The 24355-nt window shown below is 40.1% G+C and overlaps 2 protein-coding genes across 5 annotated transcripts; one reads left to right on the forward strand and one right to left on the reverse strand.

Moving 5' to 3' along the window:
* Positions 1-4: 4 nt before the first annotated feature.
* LACS2 (long-chain acyl-CoA synthetase 2) lies at positions 5-15737 on the forward strand. Of its 3 annotated transcripts, none has more exons than XM_039120235.3 (19): positions 5-405; positions 1071-1134; positions 1609-1698; positions 1844-1900; positions 2200-2248; positions 2801-2877; positions 3675-3714; positions 3804-3898; positions 4290-4454; positions 13024-13134; positions 13237-13324; positions 13434-13500; positions 13658-13733; positions 13817-13934; positions 14131-14376; positions 14696-14835; positions 14906-15088; positions 15173-15292; positions 15404-15737. In XM_039120235.3, exons 1-19 carry the CDS (start codon positions 260-262, stop codon positions 15449-15451), a joined length of 1980 nt encoding a protein of 659 aa, XP_038976163.3. In that variant the 5' UTR covers positions 5-259; the 3' UTR covers positions 15452-15737. The 3 variants fall into 3 exon arrangements, with proteins under 3 accessions (XP_038976163.3, XP_088568065.2, XP_088568066.2); XM_088711940.2 differs by having other exon boundaries at positions 162-405; positions 1071-1277; XM_088711939.2 differs by lacking the exon at positions 4290-4454.
* Positions 15738-15743: 6 nt separating this feature from the next.
* LOC103696925 (uncharacterized) lies at positions 15744-17216 on the reverse strand. 2 transcript variants are annotated; one of them, XM_008778652.6, is made up of 5 exons: positions 16724-17213; positions 16543-16620; positions 16350-16449; positions 16094-16227; positions 15744-16024 (listed from the first exon to the last, which is right to left on the reverse strand). In XM_008778652.6, exons 1-5 carry the CDS (start codon positions 17093-17095, stop codon positions 15797-15799), a joined length of 912 nt encoding a protein of 303 aa, XP_008776874.1. In that variant the 5' UTR covers positions 17096-17213; the 3' UTR covers positions 15744-15796. The 2 variants fall into 2 exon arrangements, with proteins under 2 accessions (XP_008776874.1, XP_038974803.3); XM_039118875.3 differs by having other exon boundaries at positions 15744-16227; positions 16724-17216.
* Positions 17217-24355: the final 7139 nt, after the last annotated feature.

Consider the following 24355-nt stretch of genomic DNA (forward strand, 5'->3'; position numbering starts at 1 on the left):
CGGCCAAAGTTGTTGCGCCAAAGTTTTTGTTTTAAATTGCCGACAAGCTAGCTCCAACGGCCTTCCCGAATTGCTTCCTCCCACAGCCCAAACTTAATTTATAGCTCTGAACAAGCCACCGAACTCCCTCTACTTCCCATCTTCTCCAACCTATTTTCACTGGAGGCTGTGTGCTCTTTAAATGACAGCTAAATCTTCTCCACGCTAATCGAACGCCATACACCGGACCGGACAAAAGGCAAGATAACTGGGGGAAGACATGGAAGTTTATTCCGTTGAGGTGGAGGAGTCGAGACCGGCCGCCGGAAACAAGCCTTCCGCCGGTCCGGTTTATCGGTCCATCTATGCAAGAGACGGTCTCTTGGAACTGCCCGCTGGCATCGATTCCCCCTGGGACTTCCTTAGGTTGGATTTTTCCGGTTAATTTATTTGTGTGTCTGCGCTCTTCATGATTATAATCTTCGTTCATCAACATATTTCTTGTGCACTGTGGTTCCTTTTGCTAAGTTTCCATTCTCAAGTGCTTCTTGGGTTTCCATTGATTGCTTTTGCTCCATTTGCTTGAAAAGCATGGATGAAGTGAGAGTTAATGAGAATGTTTTGTTCTTTTATGCATTCTTTAATTTCTTCCCTTCTTACAATGACCCATTTTTTCAAGGAAAAAAATGGTTTTTAAATATTTAAGGGAAGCTTTTTTTTTTTTTTTTGGCCACAAGTTGAATGTGGGCGGTGCACAACAACATTTTTTGCTCTTTGAGGATTTCTAGTTGTATTAGATCAGATGATATCCTGTCGAAGACTCCTGAGTTAGCACTTGCCCAATTTGGCAGAGCATTGATTTGAGTTCACGACTTCTTTCTTTTCTTTTCTTTCTTGTGTATATTTCCAGTTTCCCAATAAACTGATCATATCTACAACAGGTCCGACGAAAAACAATGTACGATAAACATGGGAAAGGATTTCTTTAGAGAGAGAAATTTGTTTTGAAATGGAGGAGGCATGCATTTGAACTTCTCTTTGTTACCGTTAAATTATGTGACTTACTATGTTTTGTCTCTGTTTTCTTGCAGTGGATCAGTTAAAAGATGTCCTCAGAACCAAATGCTTGGTCATCGCGAAGTCATTAATGGGAAGGTAATTGGCATATCTTTACATACGCAAGTATCCATAGAAAGTGCATAAATCGTTTTAGAGAAACACAGTGATCAAGTCACCAACATTTCATTAAAGGGAGAAAAAGTGCGTATGCGCAAATGGATGCATGGATATGCATAAAGGTACAGTATAAGTTTGTTTTTGCATGGTGAAGAATGTTCCTTCCAACTGATGGCCTTTGTCATCCGTATTTGCTTATTACATGATAATCCCGAATGCAGCTGAATTGAGACATCTATTTATGGGTTTATGGGTTTCTCTCTTTCTAATCCACCAAAATTAGAGCAAAATCATAACTTATACTTGGCCTAGTTAATTTTCATAATCCATAAATGCTTTATACAATATAAAGAATGTTGTTGTATCAATTGTGCACAACAGCCTATTGCTATTACTGCTACTGCTGCATAGTGGCAACAATACTCAGTGACTAAAGAGAAGCTGAATTTGTAGGTCGGTCAGTATGCATGGCAGACGTATGGAGAGGTCTATGACATAGCTATCAAGATTGGATCTGCCATTCGAGGGCTTGGCATTAACCCTGTAAGCCAACCTAAATGCTTCTATTACATGTGACTCTTAACTTTAGGTGGTGCATACTTGACTGGGTTTGCATATGATGTGATAAGATTTTTGTTTGCATGAGGCTATATAACAAAATACTTACAAGATGCTATTTTATTCTTAGGGAGATCGTTGTGGCATATATGGATCCAACAGCCCTGAATGGGTGATTTCCATGGAGGTATAGTTTTTCTCTGTTATTGTGCATCTTATGTTAGTCATACATTTCATAAGAGCCATGTCCACCTGTACGAAAAATGGAAAAGTGATGTTGAGTGCATTTTTTTTTTGTTACACCAGTTATATGATTTATAATGTTTTTGCATAATGGGGGTGAGGAATACAAAATTGTTTCTTAGACATTTTCTAATCGTGAGAAAATAATTAATATAGGCCCACATAGCGTGTTAAAACTGTTCTTGAATTATTAGCTCGCTCTTGTTAGTAGTTCTTAGTTTTAATACATCGTGGATTTTGCAGGCCTGTAATAGCCAGGGAATCTGTTATGTGCCTCTGTATGACACCCTTGGTAGGTGCTTACTTTCTTTTCTCATGGAATAATTCAAATGGCTTATTCTGATTTATTTGCATCATAAACATGAATATCTATTCTGCTGCAAAAGCTTAAAATACAAAGAGTCATACTAGATTGTAGAATTTAGGTGGGTATCTCTCGAGAAAGATGATATGTTGTTGACTGTTGTCAGCATCAAGTGATTCCAGTGCCCCATGTTTGTATTAATATATTCCATAAAACTATACCATATAATATATATGTCAGATCTGAAGCATAAAAAACTTTTACCCAGTTAAGGCACTATGCTATATTGTTTAGCAAAATGCTTGCTTATCAAAAGAAACAAAAAGAACTAATTGGTTTATTTTCCAATATCATTATTCATAATAGTAGCATGTTCAAGTTTGAACCATGCATATGGTGGTTATTCAAAGATTCCTCGGAAGATTCGGTGACGTGACTATGAGAATCTACTCTCTTCATCTTTACATGACATTCATACACTTAATTTTTCAGACTTTAAGTCTTAGCATTTTTTCATTAGTTTTACATCTTGGAATGCAGGTGCTAATGCAGTGGAGTTCATCATCAACCATGCAGAAGTCTCAATAGCTTTTGTTCAAGAAAACAAAATAAAATCTGTATGTTGAAATTATTTTCTTACCTCCCAAGTTATGTCAATTAGTATTTATTAACAACCTTCACATGCCAGTGGTTGCTGAGACAGTTTCAACCTACCTCTTGACTCTTTCAATCAAGATATATAGGTTTGTTTCGTAATAAATATGGATATTGTCTGAATTTGACCAGATTAAGATTATATTTGTCCCTTTATTAAGTTTTACATGTGCATTTGCTGAAACCTGTTCTGGTGGTAAAGAGCAGTTTCACTGCTGCACTACTAAGAAAATTTGCAAATTAGTTAGAGCTTTAACTATAGAATATTTTCACATTTTATAACATATTATACTCAGCCTGAACTGCATGTACTTTCTAAGCTAATCCGACCACCGGTTCATATGCATATTTGTGGATTTCTTCATGTTGTAGCATTATGCTGACCACTAAGAGCTCAGTCAGTGTGTTGCATCCTCGTGCCCGTCAGTTGGCATCATGAGGAAGTTTTTATTTGGGTCAGAGTTAATAAGTTTAATATCTTGTTTTGCCATTGTTGATGTGTTGAATTTTATCCATTAAAAATGATAGAACAGGGGGAACCTTTGTTTGGTTTTATATTGTTTCTCATGCTTCCAAAGCTACACAACCACAAGTCCTAAATCATATTCTTGTAAAGGAAAAATTTGCTTACAAGCTTGACTTATTATATCAAGAAATCCTAAATATACTCATAGTGTTGGTCGGGCCTGAGCATAATCAACATCATTAACCCCTCCTTTTATGTTATATGTATCTCACAATTTGACTCTATGTTATTCAGATATTGATGTGCCTACCAAAATGTGCCATGTATCTCAAGAGTATGTTGAGCAGCAATCTTGTATTTCAATATCTATGCATTACAATGCTTCGGGGCAATAACATCTTTATTATGCATTATTAAATCCAGCAATTGTTAGCTTTGGAATGGTGACCGATGAACAAAAAAGAGAATGTGAACAAGTTGGGGTATCTTGCTTTTCTTGGGAGGACTTGATCTCTTCGGTAGTATCTTTACACTTCCTAATGTTAGAGTTACATATTTTAAATTCTTTATTTACCTTTGCTCATTGCTCTTGAAGATGCTAGTTAGTTTTTACATTTTTAACAAAGCATATATCCAAATCAATAATACTTCTGCTGGTTATCCCCTTCTTCATGGCATGATACCTCCCAAGTGTATTAAGTCTGCAACTATCATGTATATAATGCGTGCTATTTCTAATGTGCCATTAGAAGGTATGTAAATCTTTGTATTCTTAATTCAGACAGCAGATTTATACATGCTACTCTTATTTGCAGATTTACAAGTGATAAAATCAAACATAAACTATATCTGCAGTAGAAACTTCATTCATATGATTTTGACAAAAATCTGGACCTTTTTGTTTTTCAGGGTAGTGCTAACTGTAAACTTCCTCCAAAACACAAGGATGATATATGCACAATTATGTATACTAGTGGAACAACTGGAGACCCAAAAGGTGTCATGCTGACAAACAAGGCTGTTATTGCTGAAGTCATTACCACAGAACATCTACTTCTAGAAACAGATAAAGTGGTAAATACTTAGCTCCCAACACTTGTAATGATATACAGATTTTATTGTTCTCTTTCGGAGAGCTTTTCCACTAGGGTAGCTTCAAGAACCTAGCTCTTTTGCTTAAAGAAGGGTAGAAAGGAACTCCAAACTCCAATTTCGCGTTTCCTATTACAGCATAGCTGACTTTTATGTAACTGAAAAATTAAGTAATTTCCAATTGGGATGGATGCTATTTGGCGACTAGCGTGGCATCACATTTTCTCCATGTTTACCCATTTTTCAATTTCGCATTTCCTATTACAACATAGCTCCCTTTATTTAACCTAAAAATTAAGTGATTTTCCTTTTAGATGTTGCCGCTCGGAATTGGTTCGACTCTGGCGCTGAGTTGGTGGGGGTCGCTGGAGATCCTGGCTTGTCTGCTGTCTGAGTTGGAGAGATTGGATGGGATTGCTACACACCTCCATGGCGATGCTCCGGTGGACTACTGTGCTTGATTTGCGGTGATCCTAACGTCGAGCACCCACAAGTCGGCATTAGATAGTGGCGGAATGGCTTCGAGTGGTGCTCCGACACTACCTCTGATCTAAAATAGAAAAAATAAAGAAATCCATCTTTCGGAGCATGTTCAGTAGGGCGCCCTCCAATGCCTAAGAAAGATACAACTCTCAGAGAATAGGAGGCCTGAGAGGGACAAAAAGGCAGCGCAAAGAGTCGAAAGAGAATTTACTTGGAGGGCCATCAGGAACATAATATATAGGCGAGAACCAAAACCTGTCGCTAAGTGGTTTGGGGCTATATGCTGGTTGATTGCTTGTGAATCTCACCCATGCTTCTTGGTTGTAGGATTTGTTTCAGTACCATATTTGTTAGAAAATAGTTAATGATACAGCCGAGTTGTTGCCAGTTGTGGAAAGAGTTTGAGACATAGAGGACTCTTTGCATGCTCTTTGAGTCGGACATGTGGTAAGCTTTCAATGGTCAGCTTATGGCTAGGTGGCGAGTTTTCATTGGTCGGTTTGCCTTGTCAGCATAGGTTGGTTCTGAGGTATATCACTTGCCCCCCACTTCTAAGGCCAAGGGATCGGCTCGAGCAAAGGAAGTGCTTTCCTCAGGCAAAACCGGTTAATTAAGACAAGTTGCAAAGTTGATCAGTCGGGCTATCTCGTTAGCTTCGAAAGCCTTTGGAAGATTGCATCCTTGGGGCAATCCCGACCTTGAGAGGTCAGTTGGCTCGCCAGATCATTGGTGTGGGTGCTGGTACAGGATAGAGATGTTGCCTCCTTAGGGCTGTGGAATGGCTCTCCCGACCTGTGCACCCGAGCTGTCTCGACCTTGAGAGGTTGATTGACTCGTCAGGTCTTCAGCATGAGGGCTAGTTCAAGATGAAGGTTTTGTCTCCTCAGGGTTGTAAAATGGCATGTTCGTCCTATGCACCCAAGTCATCATCCCAACCTTGAGAGCTAGGTTAGCTCACCAAGTCTTTGGCACGATGATCGGTTCAGGACTAGGTGTTGCCTACGTGGGGTTGTAGAATGGTTCACTCGAACTGTTATACTCAAAGGCGCTTTCGTCGATGATCACTAGAAAGACTTGCTCGACAATATAATCCATGACTGGCATTCATCGGAAAGGATGCCTAACTAGGGTGTTCTAGGCACACACACCCATTATGGGTATTGCAGTCAACAATCTTTAAGGGACACGCTTGATCCCCTTTAGCTTATTGTAGAGTAAGTTACCTAATCTGAAACACTCTTGATAATTTTTGGAGAAACAATGTTTCATTTATTGAGATTAGGTTTACATTGCAATAAGACATTTCTTATTGATAATACATTCAAAGATTGGTTGAATTCCATATCTAAGTTACAGGTGTCCCATCAAGATGTTGTAGATGATAAATTCCGAGGTGAATGGCCTCCGTTACTTGGTATGATCCTTTCCAATTTGGAGTGAACTTGCCTTGTTCTGCTGGTTGAATCACCTTAGTCCTTTTGAGCATTCTCAAAGTTGGAAGAACTTAACTTTTACCTGGGTATTGTAATACCGAGCTACTCGTTGTTGATACGTGTCCATTAAGATCCGAGCTTGTTTCCTTGTCTCTTCTAGCAAATCCAAGTTATCTTGGAGGCCTTCCAAATTTCTTTGCTCGTCGAAGAAGTCCACTACTGGGAGGGTAGACTGATCTCCAAAGGGATCATAGCTTCGTTGCCGAAGGCGAGGTTGAAGAGTATTTCTTCCTTTAGAGTTTGGTTAGTAGTCCGGTAAGCCTATAGAATACTACGGAGCTCGTCCACCCAAAGCCCCTTTGTTCAATCTAGCCATACCTTTAGATTCTACGGGATGGTCCTGTTGGTTACCTTGGCTACTCCATTGGCCGTGAAGATATCCGACTAAGGTGAGCCGATGATCTATGTGGAGGTTAGTGTAGAACTCTCTGAAGTGGATGTCGTCGAACTCCCTTCCATTATTAGTGATGATGGCCCAAGAAAGCTCGAACCAACATATGATGAACTTCTATACGAAGTTCTGGGTGTTCTTGGTGATCCGGGCTAATTACTCAGCCTTGACCTACTTGGTGAAGTAGTTGATGGCCGCTATTAGGAACTTTCTTTATTCGGTTGCCTATAGGAATGGTTTAAGGATGTTCATCCCCCAGAAGGCAAAAGGTTGAGGAGCACTGATCGGTGTGAGAGAGGCAACTCGTTGTCGCTGGATGTTTGCATGTCGCTGTCATTGGTCGCACTTCTTCATGAAGTTAGCTGCATCCTTGTGGATGGTCAGCTTGTAATAGCCTTGTCGGAGGATCTTATAAGCTAAGGCCCTGCCCCCTAAGTAGTTCCTGCAAATTTCTTCATGGACTTTTTTGAGTGCATATTTAGCTTCGAAAGGTCGGAGACATTGAAGGAGAGGTAGGGTGAATGATCTCTTGTAGAGCTTCCACTCCAGGAAGATGGAACATGAGGATTGATTCTTGAGCCCTCGAGCTTCCTTCCTATCCTTGGAAAGTCTTTTGTCTTGAAGGTAATCAACGAGGAGGTTGATCTAGATCAGCTCAAGATTAGCTTGTGGAACTAAAGCTGGCTCCTCAATGTTTGGCTTGTCAAGCACTTCAAGGTAGGCCATCCTCGGTAGATCAACACATTCTAAGGTGGCGAGCTTCAAAGGTAGGTTAGTCATAGCATTTTCCGATCGAGGAATCTGTAGGATCTCAAACTCCTTAGAGGGCAAATTGATGTTCTTGACTTTTTGAAGGTATCTTGACATCATGGGCACCCTTGCATCTAAGTCGCCTTGAACTTAACTGATGACTCATTGGGAGTTGTTGAGAGCCTTTAGGCACCAAACTCTAAATTCTTGGGTTATCTTAAGGCCGATGAGGAGGGTCTCATACTCGGCTTCAATGTTAGACGCCTTAAAGCTTAAACGCAAGGCATACTCCGCCACGACTTCGTCTGGACTAGTGAGGATTAGCTTGGCTCCACTTGTATTTGGGTTGGAGGATCTGTCTATGTAGAGCATCTAGTAATCTTCCAGTTTGTGCTTCTTTAGCTTTGTGTTAACCTCTGCATCTTTGGCTTCTGCATGACTTGCCTTAATGGTTGGTCAGTTGGCATGGTGATGGAATAGGCTTGAAATTGGAGCCAAAGTCTCCTAGCCCAGGTGATGAGAGTAGAGGCTACCTTTTCAAGCTTAAGGTACCTTGTCTCGGCGCCTCAGAGGACTCAGCTCACATAATAGATTGGCCTCTATACTTCATCTTCTTTATGAATGGGAATTGAGCTTGCAGTGGAAGGAGATACCGCAAGTTAGAGATAAAGCATATCTTTTAGATTTGGTTTGGTGAGGAGGGGTGGTGAGTTGAGGTACTGCTTGAGTTGGTCAAAGATGGTCTGAGACTCCTCGGACCATTAAAAGTCTTTAATCTGCCTTAGCACTTTGAAGAAAGATAAACATTTCTTGGTTGATCTTGCCACGAACTTGCTCAATATCGCGATCCGACCTGCCAAGTGTTGGACCACCTTCTTCATCTTCTAGGGCATCATTTCCATCATGTAGATACTTTCTTGCATTGACTCCAAAAGGGACTTGCTTGGATTAAGCTTCATGCAATACTTTCTTAATGCTGTGAATGCCTGTTGTAGGTCGATCATGTGTTGTTTGGTCTCATTGCCCTTTATCAGTATGTCATCAACGTAGATATCCATATTGTGATTGATCCGGTTCTTGAAGATCTTATTGACCAAGCATTGGTAAGTTGCTCCAATGTTCTTGAGTCTGAACGATATGACCTTGTAGCAGTATAGCCCTTTACCAGTGATGAAGGAGGTTTTTTCTTCATCCTTCGGTACCATCGGTATTTGATTATAGCCCGAGAATGCATCCATGAAGCTTAGCATTCAGTACCCTGATGTCGCATCGATGAGCTGGTCGCTCCTCAGCAATAGGAAGCTTTCTTTAGGACAAGCTTGGCTGAGGTCGATGAGATCAATATATGTACGCCACTTTCCATTAGCCTTCTTCATGAGGATGACATTTGCTAACCAGTCGGGGTAAGAGACTTCTTGAATGAAGCCGGCTGTAACGAGCTTGTCTACCTCTTCATCAATGGCCTATTGTCTCTTAGGAGCAAAGCTCCTTTTCTTATACCGAACTGGTCTAAATGTTGGGTCCATACTTGTGAAAAAACATATCAGGGCTTATATCTGGCATACCAGAGGCTGATCAAGTGAAGATGTTGGCATTGGTCCAAAGGAAATCCATCGGCTACACTTTGGTAATTTCATTGAGGTTGGCTCCGATCTGTACTATCCTTCTTGGGACCGCTTCGCTGAGAGAGAATTGGAGGGGTTTCTCGGCCGGTTTTCATTGCTTCTGCTTTTGCTTGTCACAAGTATCGAATCCTTCAAATGTAGTGCTTCTGTAAGATTCTTTTTTTGGAGAGTTGCCACATGGCATTGACGACCAAATGTTTGGTCCCCCCGGACTTCTTGTGTATTGTCTAGTTGGAAACTTCATGACTAGGTGGTAGGTAGATACTACGATGCAAAAGGTGTTCGACTTAGGTCGGTCCAAGATGGCATTGTACTCTAAGAGGACTTTTACGACTAGAAAATCGAGCATCACAATTGCTTGCTTTGGGGTCCAGCCAGCTATGACTGGAAGGAAAATAAACCCCTCTATGGAGATGGGGTCCTCCAAGAATCCGATCAGAGAAAAGTTTATCCTCTTTAATCGGTCAGTAGGCATATTTATCTTGCAAAAAGCCTTATAAAATAATACTTCCATCGAGCTTCCATTATGCACTAAAACATATTTTACATTATAATTAGTGATGGTTAAGGAAACTACAATGGTGTTATCATGCGGAGTTCGTACATCCTTTATATTAGCATTCGAGAAGGAAATCACCATGTCCGTCCTCTGCCTTTTCGAATCAAAGCTTCTTGCTTGGGTAGAGCGCTCACAGTTCCTTCGCACAGACGAGATCATTCCACCTACTGTTGGATCATCCAAGATAGTGTTGATGATGCCGCAGTAGGCTAGTTGATTTGGTGCTCGGCGGCAAGCAACTCTCGCTAATGTTGTTTCAACCTTGCAAGTGGTCGATGAAGCACCCAAGGTACTCTTGCTGGATGAGATCCTCGATCTCATTCTTGAGATGCTAATAGTCTTTGGATGATGAAGGATCAATAGATTTTGCAGAATTTCTTTTATCCTTTTTGGCAGCTTCCATCATATTCTGAGACCATTTCACATAGCCTCGATTCTCGATCTCCATCAAGATCTACGTTCGGGGGGTATTAAGAGAGGTGTACCTCTCAAATTGTCAAGGTGGACTCCTCGACTGATGGGGACCTCGATTAACTATTGTTTGCTTCTTCCCGAGCTCATTTTCATTCTTCTGAGCTCGTTTATTCTTCTTCTTTCCAGACTTGTTCCTGTTCGACTCTCACCAAGCTATCATAGCTTTTTCTGCATTTAAATACTTCTCAGCATAGGTGAGGATCTTCGAATAACTTTTTGAGGACAACTTCGTTAAGAATAGGATGGGATTCTTCCATGATCTTCGTTAAGAATGAAGAGTCGGTTATGAAGTCAACTTCGTCCTCGAGCTCGACGTTGCGGCCTCTTAAGGCCTTAAGACACTGATCCATCTCCTTGAATCTATGGTCGAGGTTAACCACCCTCCTGGAGATCCTCTCGAATGGTGGTGGGATGAATGTCCCGGCGTTGATCCCCCTCGAGACTGCAAACTTGGGGACCAATGCCGCCTCCCTTGCCCTAACTCCTTAGGAGAGAATAGTGATTGTGTCGGGCCTGTCCTAGACTTTGAGGATGGGAATAATGACTCGACTGCACCGGATGGTCCGGATCCTCGTGATCTCATGGTTGTTGTCATTGTGGTTGCTGCTAATGCTGGTTAGCAGCCATCTGCTGCAGGTTCTAGATGGTAGGGGTTAGTATTTGAACCTGCTGCATGAGTAGAATGGATTTGCTTAGCTGTGACCAATGGGTTAGGCTGTGGCTCCTGCTGAAGAGGAGCACTCCAAGGGCTCTGTAAAGAGCCGTCAGACTCTAGGGCTACATTCTGCTGGGTGACTGTAGTCACTGCACGTGTTCTTGATTTCATAGTTGTGTCATCCACTCGATCGATTAGATCTCCAAAGATGGGGATTAAAGATCCTTCTTTTAACACCAATTTGTTGCCGCAGAGAACCGGTCCAACCTAGTGCCCAGTTGGTGGAGATCGCTGGAGATCCTGGCTTGTCTATCGTCTGGATCAGAAAATCGGATGGGTTCGCTGCACGCCTCTATGGCGATGCTTTGCTGGACTGCTGCACTTGATCGGCGATGATCCCGACGTCGAGCACCCACAAGTCGACATTGGAAGGCAGAGGAATGGCTTTGGGTGGCGCTCTGACCTAAAACAATAAAAACAAAAAAGTCCACCTATCGGAGCTTGTCTGACGGGGACCTTTTGATGTCTAAGTCAAACACAAATCTCAAGAAATAGGAGGCTTGAGAGGGGTAGAGAGGCATCACAAGAGAGTCGAATGAGAACTTTCTTAGAGGGCCCCCGAGAACGCAATATATAGGTGAGAGCCAGAACCTGTTGCTAAGTAGTTTGGGTATATACACTAGTTGACAAGGCAACAAATTGCATATTTTGCCCATGAATCTCGCTCACGCTTCTTGGTTGCGGGATTTGCTTGAGTACCCCATTTATTAGAAAACAGTTAGTGATATGGCCAAGTTGTTACCAGCTATGAGCAGAATTGGACATACAGAGAACTTTCTACAAGCTTTTTGATTCGGCCATGTGGCAAGCTTTGAATGGTCAGTCTGCGGCTAGATGGCGAGCTTTAATTGGTCTGTTTGCCTTGTTAGTGTAGGTAGGTCCTGAGGTATATCAGGATGGATGCTATTTGGTGATTGACATAGTATTATATTTTCACTTGTTTATACATTTTCTCCTAGATTACTATATCATATAAATCATTTTCAACTCCTCAAGATACCTCCATGTTTGTACATAATTTGGAGAAATCTTCCTGTTTTTAACATTAAAAAAATTGCCTGTTCTATGGCATACTAATTTGGCAATATGGAATGAATATCTGGGGATCTACTCATGCCTGAAATTTGCTAGGTTATTTTGATAGTGGTATTGTTGTTTCTTCAATGAAAACTAAGGTATTTTAAGAATTTACTGTATTTTATTTGGCATATTAGTAATAGATAGTCATTTCGCTGCATCAACATCTGCAAGATCTCATCTTATTTACAGGGCAAAGTGTCCAATGCTTAAAATGTCCAAAGATTTAAAAATTGTTGTCCCAGCAATATAATTCTGTTTCAAAAAGAATTACAATTAAATTTTGATAATAAGATTGGTTAGACATCTAGTCTCTAAGCTTATGAGAAATAGATTTCTTAGTGAAAATCTGAATTATCTCTTCAACTACATGTTTGAGATGTCTGTTTGGAAACAATCTTAGACTTTCTTCTTTTCATGTAATTTCTTCCTAACCTATAAAAGAAATAAAAACATGTTGCCATGTAGTCATTTGCAACAACTTGGTTCCAACGCAAGGGGTGTGCCAAATAAATGATTTTTGATTTTAGAGGTAGTATATCATATTCGTTAGATCATATCTTCGTTTTTAAAAACCCCCATCTTCAAATGTCACCCAATTGGATTTTGTATCAAACCCAGTTAATCTCACCACTACATCTGTATATTTTTATCTATCCACAAAAAGACATACATTTGATGTCTTTCTATCAATCTCGATGTCTTTTTCTATAAATTATGCTAGCAAGACTTGAAACCATACTACAAAATACACACTTCTGATATGGAAATTGAGCAGCATAGACATGTTGTATTATCTGCATGCCTGCCACTTGGATCTGCAATTTAAGCATTTTAATTTCATGTGCTTTATATGACATGATTCAAGGTTTACCACAAATTTGGATGCCTAGATTTAGATTGATCTCCAAGAAGAGTAAACTAATGTTCTTTAGACAATCTATCTATTGTCAGATTGAGAGATCATGAATTTTGTGCCTATAGGTGACTGAGGAAGACTCATACTTCTCATTCCTTCCCTTAGCCCATATATTTGATCAGATAATTGAGAACTACTGCATCTTTAAGGGTGCCTTCATAGGATTCTGGCAAGGGGTATGACCTATGTATCTTTGCTATAACCTCCCTTTGTTATGATGACTTTCTATTCCCCTGATTTTCTCTCAATTAATTTGCACTTGTTGTTTTCTTTCGTAGGATGTTCGATATTTGATGGAGGACATTCAGGAACTGAAACCCACTTTATTTTGTGGTGTACCTCGAGTTTATGACCGTATATACACAGGTCCACTGCTTATAGTTTATAGTTTTTGGTTAACTTCTTAAGCAACTTACTGTCAGAATTTCCTTATTCAATTTTCCACCTTGACATTGTGAGGTGTATGTGACTGAAGGTATAAATCAGAAAATTTCATCTGGAGGAATGTTAACAAAGAAGTTATTCCAGTATGCTTATGACTAGTACGTTTTTCAGAGTGCAGCCTCATGGCACTGTCCTTCTGATTGCTGTTGTTGATTTGCATTTCATAGAACATTCTTTCAATCTAGATTCCAGCAAATTTTTTGATAAATATCTATATTTTATTTATGTTGTATGGCATCGCTGTGCTTTCATCAGCAAATTGAAAAATTTGAGGAGAGGGATGAAACAAAATGAAGCATCACCTTTCTTCGACAGATTAGTCTTTGATAAAGTATGTGCCAACTTTCAGCCCCTCCTCCATGACTTCTTGAGATGAGAATGTTTAGATTTCCCTTTTCTTGATCATCACCACAGATCAAACAAGGACTCGGGGGCCGAGTGCGCATCATGATATCTGGAGCTGCGCCGTTACCTAGACATATTGAGGAGTTCCTCAGAGTCGTATGCTGCAGTGTCTTTATACAAGGATATGGTAATGGTGAACTACCCTTTTGGTGCATGTAATCTTAAGAAACATTGTCATATGTTGTATAGATCTTGTGCTGTACTTTCACTGCTCTTGGAAGAAGCCCATTCTCCACATTGTGATATATCTTCTGCATATAATTGAACACAAGACAGATCTTCTATGCATAATTTTTAGTACTTCTATTATATTTGGCTTGCAGGTCTTACAGAAAGTTGCTCTGGGTGCTTCACATCTATAGCCAACGTACTCCCAATGATGGGAACAGTGGGAGTCCCTGTCACGACCATAGAGGCAAGACTTGAGTCAGTGCCGGAAATGGGGTATGATGCTCTTTCCCATGTACCTCGCGGGGAGATTTGCTTGAGGGGTAAAACCTTATTCTCCAGTTACTACAAGCACCAGGAGCTTACGAGTGAAGCTATCGTAGATGGCTGGTTTCATACAGGTTAAAAGAACTCTATCTATCCCCTCTTCTGTATATCAAAAATAAGCATCAATCTGTTCAGCATCTTGCAGACCGTTCTAGTTGAGATTCACACTAGTGGAAGAATGCGTGACCGAGTTCTTCTTAAAGCTCTGACATCAGCTTAATGAGTTGGGAAAATCAATTAGAGCAATTCAGAAAGATGGATTTCCACTTACACTAGCTAGATTTCTCCTGCAACTATAAGTTTCAGGGACTGCAAAGCAAATTTATATATAATGGCATTTGCTTTAGGCTTTTAGCTATGCTGGTGGTAGTTATTTTAGTCTTTATTATGCAGGTGACATTGGAGAATGGCAACCCAATGGTGCAATGAAGATCATCGACAGAAAAAAGAATATCTTTAAATTGTCTCAAGGAGAATATATTGCTGTGGAGAACCTTGAAAGCACATACATGCAGTGCCCTCTTGTCGCATCGGTAGTAATACTAGCATATTTATCTGCAGATTTGAAATATGTTATCATCTTACGTAGTTTATATCGTGTAGGTTTGGGTCTACGGAAACAGTTTCGAGTCCTTTCTCGTGGGCGTGGTTGTTCCAGAAAAGAAGCTGGTAGAGGAGTGGGCAGCAGTCAATGATGTCATTGGTGCATTTGAAGAGTTGTGCAAGCATCCAAAAGCAAGAAAATACATTCTTGATGAGCTCAATAATACCGGTCGAAGACATGAAGTACGTCATTAATCATTGGCATTTCAAAACACTTAATGATACTGCAAAACATGACTTGACTGATATAAAATTCGATCACCGCAGCTTAAAGGATTCGAGCTGCTGAAAGCAGTTCATCTCGAACCAACACCATTTGACATGGAGAGAGATCTGATTACTCCGACCTTTAAATTGAAGAGGCCGCAGTTGCTCAAATATTACAAGGTAGTAAGACTCAAACTGATGCAGTGCTTTCTTGGTGATTTACAATTTTTATATATCATTTGTAATTTTTTTCAATTATTTCTCATCATGGGAAACAACGATTAATTACAGGACTTTATCGATGGACTGTATCAAGAAGCGAAGGAAACAAAGGCATGATTCCTTTAGCCATGTAAAAACTACTGTATTATGGTCACCCAGACGAAGTACGTTCATCTGAAAAGTTTCTCTTCCCTCATATTTAGATGTAAACGAAGGTTGGGAGAAAACTAACAAAAAAAATAAGGTTTCTCGGTTCTGTTTTCTCTGTAATTCCTGCTTTTCATACTTACTGCTTTATCACTGCGTCAGTTTCTGTCAAGTTTCTCAGCCCCACCAAAAAAAAAGAGAAAAAAAAACTGTGATTGATTAATTACGACACTTGAATAAAATTTGGATTGAATAATTCTGATCCTCTGAGAAGTATCCTGCAGTTGTTTTTCTAATCTGGTAGCCTGTGATGAATTATATCCATGCACTTTTGCTTCGTTGCATTGTGAGCTTCGAAAGGAGGAAAACACAAGCTGAGGAGATGAATACAGCTCCGGCAAAGCAAGCTAGATCCAAGCCACTGGCCAAGGTCACGTTCTTGAACTTTTCTAACATCCCTGTTTGAAGTATCAAAAGTATGGCATGCCCAATTTTTGATTTTGCCTCTGATATCGACTGCATCTCCATACTCTTTGCAAGCATCTGAAAACGATTTAGCAATATTATGAGATTCCTGCTGAAATGTTTCTCAGTTAAATCCAAATATCTAACCTGAAGGTTAAATGAGCCAAGGCTGGACTCGGCAATTTGCCATCCTCTGTTCTGTTTAGTGTCGGCAGAGCCGGAAAACATGACATACAACCCCATCCCGAACGTAAGCAGAGCAGTTCCAACAAGAAACGTATCTGTCAGGGATATTGGTCGAGACCATGAACTCGTTACTGTGTGAATAATGAAGTAAAAATTTGATTTAAAGATCAAAGGAGCTCCAAGTAATCGATGATTTGGAAGTATGGGGAATTTGTACCTATGGCTTCGATGAGTAGCTGTATGATACCTCCTTCAGCCAGCCGTTGTGATATCATATGGAAGTACTGGAAAAATGCCTCCAGAACAAGGAAGCAACCCTGAAATCCATCAAGTACACGTGCATTTTTTTTTCAAGTTAAGAAGGGGGGGAAAAAAAAACTCTCTGTGAATCAGCAATTCCATAGAAATACCTCAACGAAACACAAGACCGAGCCGATCAGGGATCCTGCAACCGCGATTAGTGTGAAGGATTGGCATCCAGCGATCCCCTGCTTGAAGCAAGCAGATAGGTGAGGAGATGGATTCCGCAAGATGAGAAAGCAGCAGTAGTAATGGTAGAAGTAGTAGTGCTAGTAGTAGTAGTAGTAGTACGGTTTCGACGAGCATCTCGGAATGCGCAGAAGAAAATCCCTCTGGAGCCTCCTGCCGCGATGGAACGAAGAGTGTGAGAGCCAGCTTTGCTACCTGAGCTACGCGGGAAGATGAGAGATCCATAATCTCCATCCCCTTTTCGAAAAAAGAAGGCTCGTGCTTCTTTTCAGGTGAGGTCACCGCGGTGCCCGGAGAGACGGGCACCCTCTTCCTTCCCCGGCAGTCTTGTGGAAGAATGCTCTTCGCTCCTCGACCGGTCAGAAACTTGGGACACGGGAGACGACAAAAATTGGAAGAAGAAGAGGAAAATGGAGGGTGGTGATCTGATTGGAGAGCTCTGCTAGTCCTTAGCAATCTGCTTGCTCCTGCCATTTTTGTTGCTTTTGTGCTTTTCTTGGAACCCCTCTCTCTACTTATTCCAAACTCCCCGTGTTTACTTGCTGCCGTATTTATTCACGCGTATCATAGATTCGGGGGATGGAGAGGGCGCTGGAGGGTAGGTGGAGGTGTGGGAGGGGAGAGGGGAAGATTCGAGGCATATCTGTGGGCCCATCGGCCGAGCGAGGAGATTCGGCGGGATCCGACCGAGAGGACGGAGAGGGAGAGAAGTAGTCGGCATGGAATTCAATGCAAAGAAAGCAAGTACAAGTTTCCATCGTCCTGGGTGGGCCCGCGAGAGCTCAGAGTCGGACGCGTGTCGTAGAGCGGAGCCTCTTTTCTGCGACGTTATTCTCCCGACTTTTCCCCGGCCTTTCCACTTCCACGGGACCGGAGGAAGGCAAGAATGGGTGGCCGCTCGGTTTGGTTAACCAAAAATAAATAAATAAATAAATAAGGAAAAACACGTGCAAAGCTCGGTCTCTCTCTCGTATTGGACGGTCTGGAAGCGAAGTTTCTCTCCCACCCCTTCAAAACGTGCGAAGGCTGATCGCGGCTTATTGGAAGTTTCCAAACCGAAGAATGGCTCAGACACGGCCGCGTCTAGCAACTACTTGTGCTTCAAGCTTCCAAGTCTAGACTCCGCGTATCATAATGGTCGACATCGTTAGCAATCATAGAGATGCGCTTTTTTTTTCAGAAAGCCTTCTATAATTTCCTTTACGGATAGCTATGGTAGCTTGAAACTTCTCCCTGCTGGATCCTGCATCCTCCCATGGCATGGAATCCAATACCGGATGTCCCCGCATTTTTAGAAAAATGATGAAAAAATTTTACCTTAAAAATGTATTTAAAAATAATTTATCTAGCTTTCTGAGATGCAAAATTACTAATCAAACTTTCTACTTAAGATTCAATAAAGTACTATTTTCAATCGATAATATAGCTAATCTATTTAATTTTTTTTGTGATATAGTTTACCGCAAATAATATTTTATTAACTTTAATTTTGAAAAACTTCTTTTAGTAGAAGCAACTGTTACATGCATTGTTAACAATATCCTGTAAGCAATGCATGCATTTGGAAAAGAATTTACTTTTTTCATAAAACGTAAAAGATCAATAGGGATACTAGTTTTCATTTGTAAAACTTGTTTTAAAACTTTTAACTCTGAAAATAGATCAAGACCATCAATATCAGAATATTCACCATGTTTTCAAGATGAAGACAATACTTTCTCAAATCCTCTTCATTCAAAGATTTTAACTTTCTAAAATTAAACCAAAAACCAAAAATATTTTCATATATTGTGAATTGTTCAAACCTATTTTGAATTGAAGAAATAGCTTGATTTACTATATATAAAAAGTAATCAATTCTAAACGATCCTTCAGCTGATCTTGCTGTCTCATCATCACTATTTTCATCAAAATTGTTTTTTCTATGGATCACATATTTTTTACGAAATGTAGAAGCTCTATTTTTATTTTATTTGCAATTTCTTTAGATGAAATTAAAGCAGTCATGAATCCATTTTCTCTATAACTTTTTAAATAAGAAAGAAGACCGTTTAACTGATTTATAGCAACATCAATATGCATACTTCAGATTGTAAGTTCTTACTAACTGAGTTAACAGCAAACAATATATCATATCAAATATTCATGCCCAATAAGAATTCAAAATTCTCAATCTCATATATAGCTAAGAATGTGGCTTCACTCTTTGTTTTAGGATCTTCACTAGTTTTCGCTAATTGAACTAAGGCATCTCTTATTTTAGGAGCTTGGTATTTAATTGCTTTTACACTTTCAATATGACTTTTCCAACCTGTCTGTGACAACGACTTAAGAGACAATGTGCATACATTATCTTATAAAATATTTCATCATTTTATAGAAGAAGAAAATAAGGTATAAATTCATTGTATCACTCTAGAAAAAGATATAGCCTTAGGACATAAGTTAGCAGTATCATATAATACTAAATTCAAGTTATGACATCCACATAGTATATAAAATGCTCTAGGATTTATATCCAATAATCTTTTTTGTACATATTGATGTTTTTTTTAATATAAGATCCGCTGTCATACCCTTGTCCTCTTATATCATTAACCTAAAATTTATGTTTTTGTATTATATTTATAAGTTTACTAAAAAGGCCTTTTAAAAATTCTAAAAAATATTCTTCTATTTTTACTGGACTTGTTGAAGTATCTACACATCTTAAAATTAGGATCATTTGTTCTTGATGGCTTGCATTAGGAGTGTAATCAAGTAGTACAGCGAAATATTTTACTTCTTTAAGTTTTTTAATTATTAAATTTTAATTTCAGATGCTAACATTTGAATTAATTCATTTTGAATCTTATGACCTAAATAATAATTGTGAATTTCACCATGTTGAATATGTCGCACATGTTCTTGCATTACTAAATCAAATTCTGCAATTATTTCAATAAGACTTAAAAAAATTTCATTATTGCCTTAGTAGATCTTTTTATTTTTTTTCCAAAATACTAAATTATTTTTTGCAAGATTTTTTACGACAACAATTATTCTCAATAGTACTTTTTTCAATGATCCTTCTCATGGTTTATTTGTTCTTGGAGATTTTTGTTAGTTGTTCTATTTTTCAACATTCTCACTTCTAAATCAATCCAGTTATTCTCAATAGATTTTACTGTCCTAATCACAATACGAGAATTGTGGAATCGGAAATGCTAGATTCCTTCAAAAGGGTGAAATCAGTGGGAGTGATACACCACGAAATGTGGTGATTCAAAAAGTTAGGATACCAGTCCTAGTACCCATACCTTCAGAAAATATTGTTGCTCCAACTATTGTGGATCAGTTTGACGATGTTGAACAACAATCTACTGATCAATCACTCTAGAGTGAGATTGTCACCAATGAACCGATTGTAGAATAACCATATGAAGTAGCATTAAGAAGGTCGCAAAGAGAAAGAAGATTGGGTATTTCGGATGATAATGTGGTTTATCTACAAGAATCTGATTATGACATTCGGACTAGTAAGGATCCGGTTTCATTTTCATAGGCCATATAATTCAACGATTCAAAGAAATGGATTAATGCCATTAATGAAGAGTTGAAATCATGGAACAAAATGAAGTCTGGGATCTCGTCGAATTGCCTGAAGGATTTAACACAGTCGGTTGTACGTGGGTCTTTATGACCAAGTTTGACTCTAATAGCAATATCGAACGACATAAAGTTAAACATGTTGCCAAAGGTTTCACTAAAAAAGGGAGGCATTGATTATAAAGAGACCTTCTCTCTCGTTTCTAGGAAGGACTCATTCAAAAACATCATAGCATTGGTAGCTTATTTTGATTTGGAGTTACATCAAATGGATGTGAAACTTTTCTGAATGGAAGTTTAGAGGAAAAAATCTATATGGATCACCTCGAGGGTTTCTCAATAAAAGAAAAAGAGTAAATGGTTTGCAAATTAAAGAAGTCAATATATGCACTTAATCAAGCTTCCAGACAATGGTACCTTAAGTTTCATGATACTGTTGTTTCTTTCGGATTTAAGAAAAATACCATTGATTGGTGTATATATTTGAAGGTTAGTGGGAGCAAGTTTATATTTTTGATTCTATATGTTGATGATATCTTGCTTGCCAGTAGTGATCTTGGTCTAATGTCTGAAACCAAGAAATTTCTCTCTACAAACTTTGAAATAAAAGATATAGGAGAGGCAGCTGCATGATAGGAATTGAAATATTCCTGATAGATTACGAGGATTATTAGGATTGTCTCAAGAAGCCTATATTGAAAGAATTTTAGAAAGATTTAACATGAAGAACTGTTCAGCTAGTGTTGCTCCAGTGTAGGAAGAGGACAAATTAAGTCTCATGCAATGTCCACAGAATGAATGGAAACATAAATGGATGGAAGCAATTTCTTATGCATATGCAGTTGGAAGCTTGATGTATGCACAGACTTTCACAAGGCCATATATTAGTTTTGCTGTTAGTTTATTGGGAAGATATCAAAGCAATCATGGAATGGAGCACTAGAAAGCTGTAAAGAAAGTTATGAGATACTTGAGAGGCACGAAAGATTTTATGCTCACATATAAGAGGTCTGATCATTTGCAGGTGATTGGTTACTCCGACTCAGACTTCACCGGATGTGTTGATAGTAAAAAGTCCACGTTTAGCTATTTGTTCCTGTTAGCTGGAAGAGCAATCTTATAGAAAAGTGCCAAATAGATTATTATTGCAACATCTACTATGGAAGCCGAATATGTGGCATGTTTTGAGGCCACAGTTAATGGATTGTGGTTGCGAAACTTTATCTCAGGACTTGGAATTATCGACAGTATTGCCAAGCCACTGAAAATTTATTGTGATAATTCGGTCGCAGTGTTTTTCTCCAAGAACGACAAATATTCTAATGGTGCTAAGCATATGGAGCTCAAATATTTTGCCTTTAAGGAGGAAGTTCAGAAACAGAGAGTGTCTATTAAGCATATCAAGACTGAGCTCATGATTGCTGATCCCCAACGAAGGGTTTACCACCAAAGACATTTAAGGAACATGTTAACAGAATGGGCTTGGTTATAACTTGTAAAGATTGTGAATCAATTAATGATTGTTTATGCTAATGATATTTTTGAAATCTCATTACCGTGTTTTTGATTTTTCTGTTTCCCTATTGTGTATATACCTTATATTAAGGGCTAATGTTAACAGGAATTGTCTTACACAAAGACCTTATATGGACCTTATGTTTGAACTTCTCACTTATGGATCATGGTTAAACAATTTGCTTGTATTGTAGTACATGGAAGGGACTATGTCGGTTTAATGATGTACAACCGCCATGACTCGCACTAATCAGTTGTTTGATTATGATATTACGATGACCATATTAAGATTAAGTTGAATTGAATTTATTGTGCGCCTTATGTTAGCCTTGTATTTGTCTTGTCATATGGGCCAAGTGGGAGAATGAAAGATCTTTTATGTCCCACGTGACCAAAAAAAAAAAAAAATGTTGAATGACTTTTGATTTACTTGACTCTTAAGTTATTTGGCTCTTTCAATTCCTCATAAAGTTTGTTAATGCTCATAAAGTGTGTTAATGGCCATAAAATGGGCTAATGGTCAAATTTGTGAGAGGTTAATTTCCTCTTAAAACTCCCACTTTGATGGACGGTGGAGAGGCTTACGGTATGTAAAAGGTTGGAAATATGGTCCTCTATCTACCCTGTAAATGAACACTATCTCCAGCATTTTGGTGCATCTGAATTGAGGGCTAAGTGAGAGAAATCATTGCTGTAAAGATTTCAACAACAAGAATAGGACTTATTCTCATGGATTCAGGTATGTCCTCTAAATTACTTGAGCCTTATGTTTTTATTTGTGAAAATCGTGATGGTTGAAGGTCTTGGGGTTTATGTTTATTAGATCTCTTATATGTTTAGATCTATCTTATTGATTAACAATGTGCAGTGAGCTTCGCTATATGAGCCATCCCTCTCCATCCCTTAGTTTTATATCCACAAGGTCTGTTTGAGGATGATGATGTCAGCAAAATCAGTTAGTTTGTTTAACAGAAAGTTAATTGTAGGAGGTTATGTGATATGTATATAGTAAAACTTAAGTAGTGGAATGAGTATTTTGAAAACATTCGCTGGAAATCTATAATTACTCTAAATCTCGAGAGATTATTTTCAAACTAACAGAAAGTTAATTGTAGGAGGTCAGTGTAGTTTACTCTACAATTTATGATATTTTCAAACTAATAGAAAACTTTTATCCTAAATACTTTACTTGGCAAGAGACAGGATCGATATTTGAGATATTATTTTGCAATACCGTAGATGTGGTGTGCCACATTACTCGGAATTAAAAAAATGTGTCATCAATTAGTGAGGACAAGAATATTAGAGATGTACCCCCCCGTACATATCATTGGATTAGACTTGTTGGGGGGAATAAAGTTTCCCCCCAAATGACATAAATGCCCCTAAGAAGCCGTACAACCTCCGACCCCGGACAGCCGAAGTCAGCGTCCGACCTCGGAACGCTCGGCCACAAGACGACCGACCCCGAAACCTCCGACCTAAGAGAAACCCCGATGTCCGAGGACCGTACTCTAACACCCCTCCGGCATTTATTGCGCATGGCCGCTGTAATCTTCCGGCACACTCAACAATAAATGCGGATCTCCGGCTTACTCCACCATTAATGCGGATCTCCGGCTTACTCCATAATAAATGCGGATCTCCGACTTACTCCACAATAAATGCGCATAGCTCCTGACATCTACGGATCCCTAGCTCTCCACGGCAAATCGACCCAGCAGGGTCTAGTCGACTATGATAAGTCTCTGATCTCGGCCATACCGCCGACATCAGTGCAATGATTCGCCTGACCGAGCGCCGACTTGAACAACATGCCAAGCCGTACTACGGCCTCGCCCTGTTACATCACAGGTAAACCGACTCCCGCATATAAAAGGGAGCCTTGGCCTCTCAAGAGGGGATGGGAACATTCATACACCCAAAAATCACTGTTTATCTCCTTCTCCCCACTATTTGCCCCCTCCCTGACTTGAGCGTCGGAGGGCCGGCGCCGGAGAACCCGGCCACCGGTTCGTGTGCAGGCACCCGGACGGAGGACGCCGCCAGCCAACGGATCGCCGCCCCGCTGCGAGGACCTGCTGTTCCTTCTCTCCGACCGCCCCGGACGGTGGACGCCGCCCGCCGACAGACCGCCGCCCCGCCGTGAGGACTAACAGTCGCTCCCTCTCCTCGACCGAAGATTGCCCCCGGGTCCAATTTCCAGCAACAGTTGGCGCTAGAGGAAGGGACCGAGTAGCAGTCATGAAGTTGAGAAGTAAGGGAGCCTCTAACGTCTCCCGGCGTCCCCCGCAAAGTCCTGGACACTCCGTCCAGAATTCTCCAACTCCGGCTGACCCAGCTCCTCAGGTCCAGCCGGAACAGTTCAATGCCCTGGTACAGCAAGTCCAGGCCCTGGCCGCCGCCGTTCAGGGCCTGCGGCGCGTGGAGGCTTTACCGGCACTTCCTCCGCAGGCCCAGGCCCCGCCGGAGTGTCTCCCCAACGGCCCGGTTCTCCCCAGCCAAAATTTGCATGGCTCCTCCAGAGCCAACAATGGAGAACGAGCTTCTCCCCGGAGAGAGTTACCGGGAGAAGGCTTCGACCGGAGACCCCAACTTTCTGAGGCGGAGTCAGCCCCGGATCACCGTGAG

This window comes from Phoenix dactylifera, chromosome 15 (genome assembly GCF_051530095.1).
Source record: "Phoenix dactylifera cultivar Ajwa chromosome 15, Ajwa_hap1_PhDact_Kaust_v1.1, whole genome shotgun sequence".
Classification (NCBI taxonomy): Eukaryota; Viridiplantae; Streptophyta; class Magnoliopsida; order Arecales; family Arecaceae; genus Phoenix; species Phoenix dactylifera.

Coding starts and splice junctions, on each gene's coding strand:
- LOC103696925 (XM_039118875.3), bottom strand. CDS start 17,095: ATGGCAGGAGCAAGCAGATTGCTAAGGACTAGCAGAGCTCTCCAATCA. Junction 16,621..16,723: donor CCGAGATGCTCGTCGAAACC/GTACTACTACTA, acceptor TGCTTCAAGCAG/GGGATCGCTGGATGCCAATC. Junction 16,450..16,542: donor CGGTCTTGTGTTTCGTTGAG/GTATTTCTATGG, acceptor GATGGATTTCAG/GGTTGCTTCCTTGTTCTGGA.
- LACS2 (XM_039120235.3), top strand. CDS start 260: ATGGAAGTTTATTCCGTTGAGGTGGAGGAGTCGAGACCGGCCGCCGGA. Junction 406..1,070: donor TCCCCCTGGGACTTCCTTAG/GTTGGATTTTTC, acceptor GTTTTCTTGCAG/TGGATCAGTTAAAAGATGTC. Junction 13,734..13,816: donor ACAGATTAGTCTTTGATAAA/GTATGTGCCAAC, acceptor TCATCACCACAG/ATCAAACAAGGACTCGGGGG.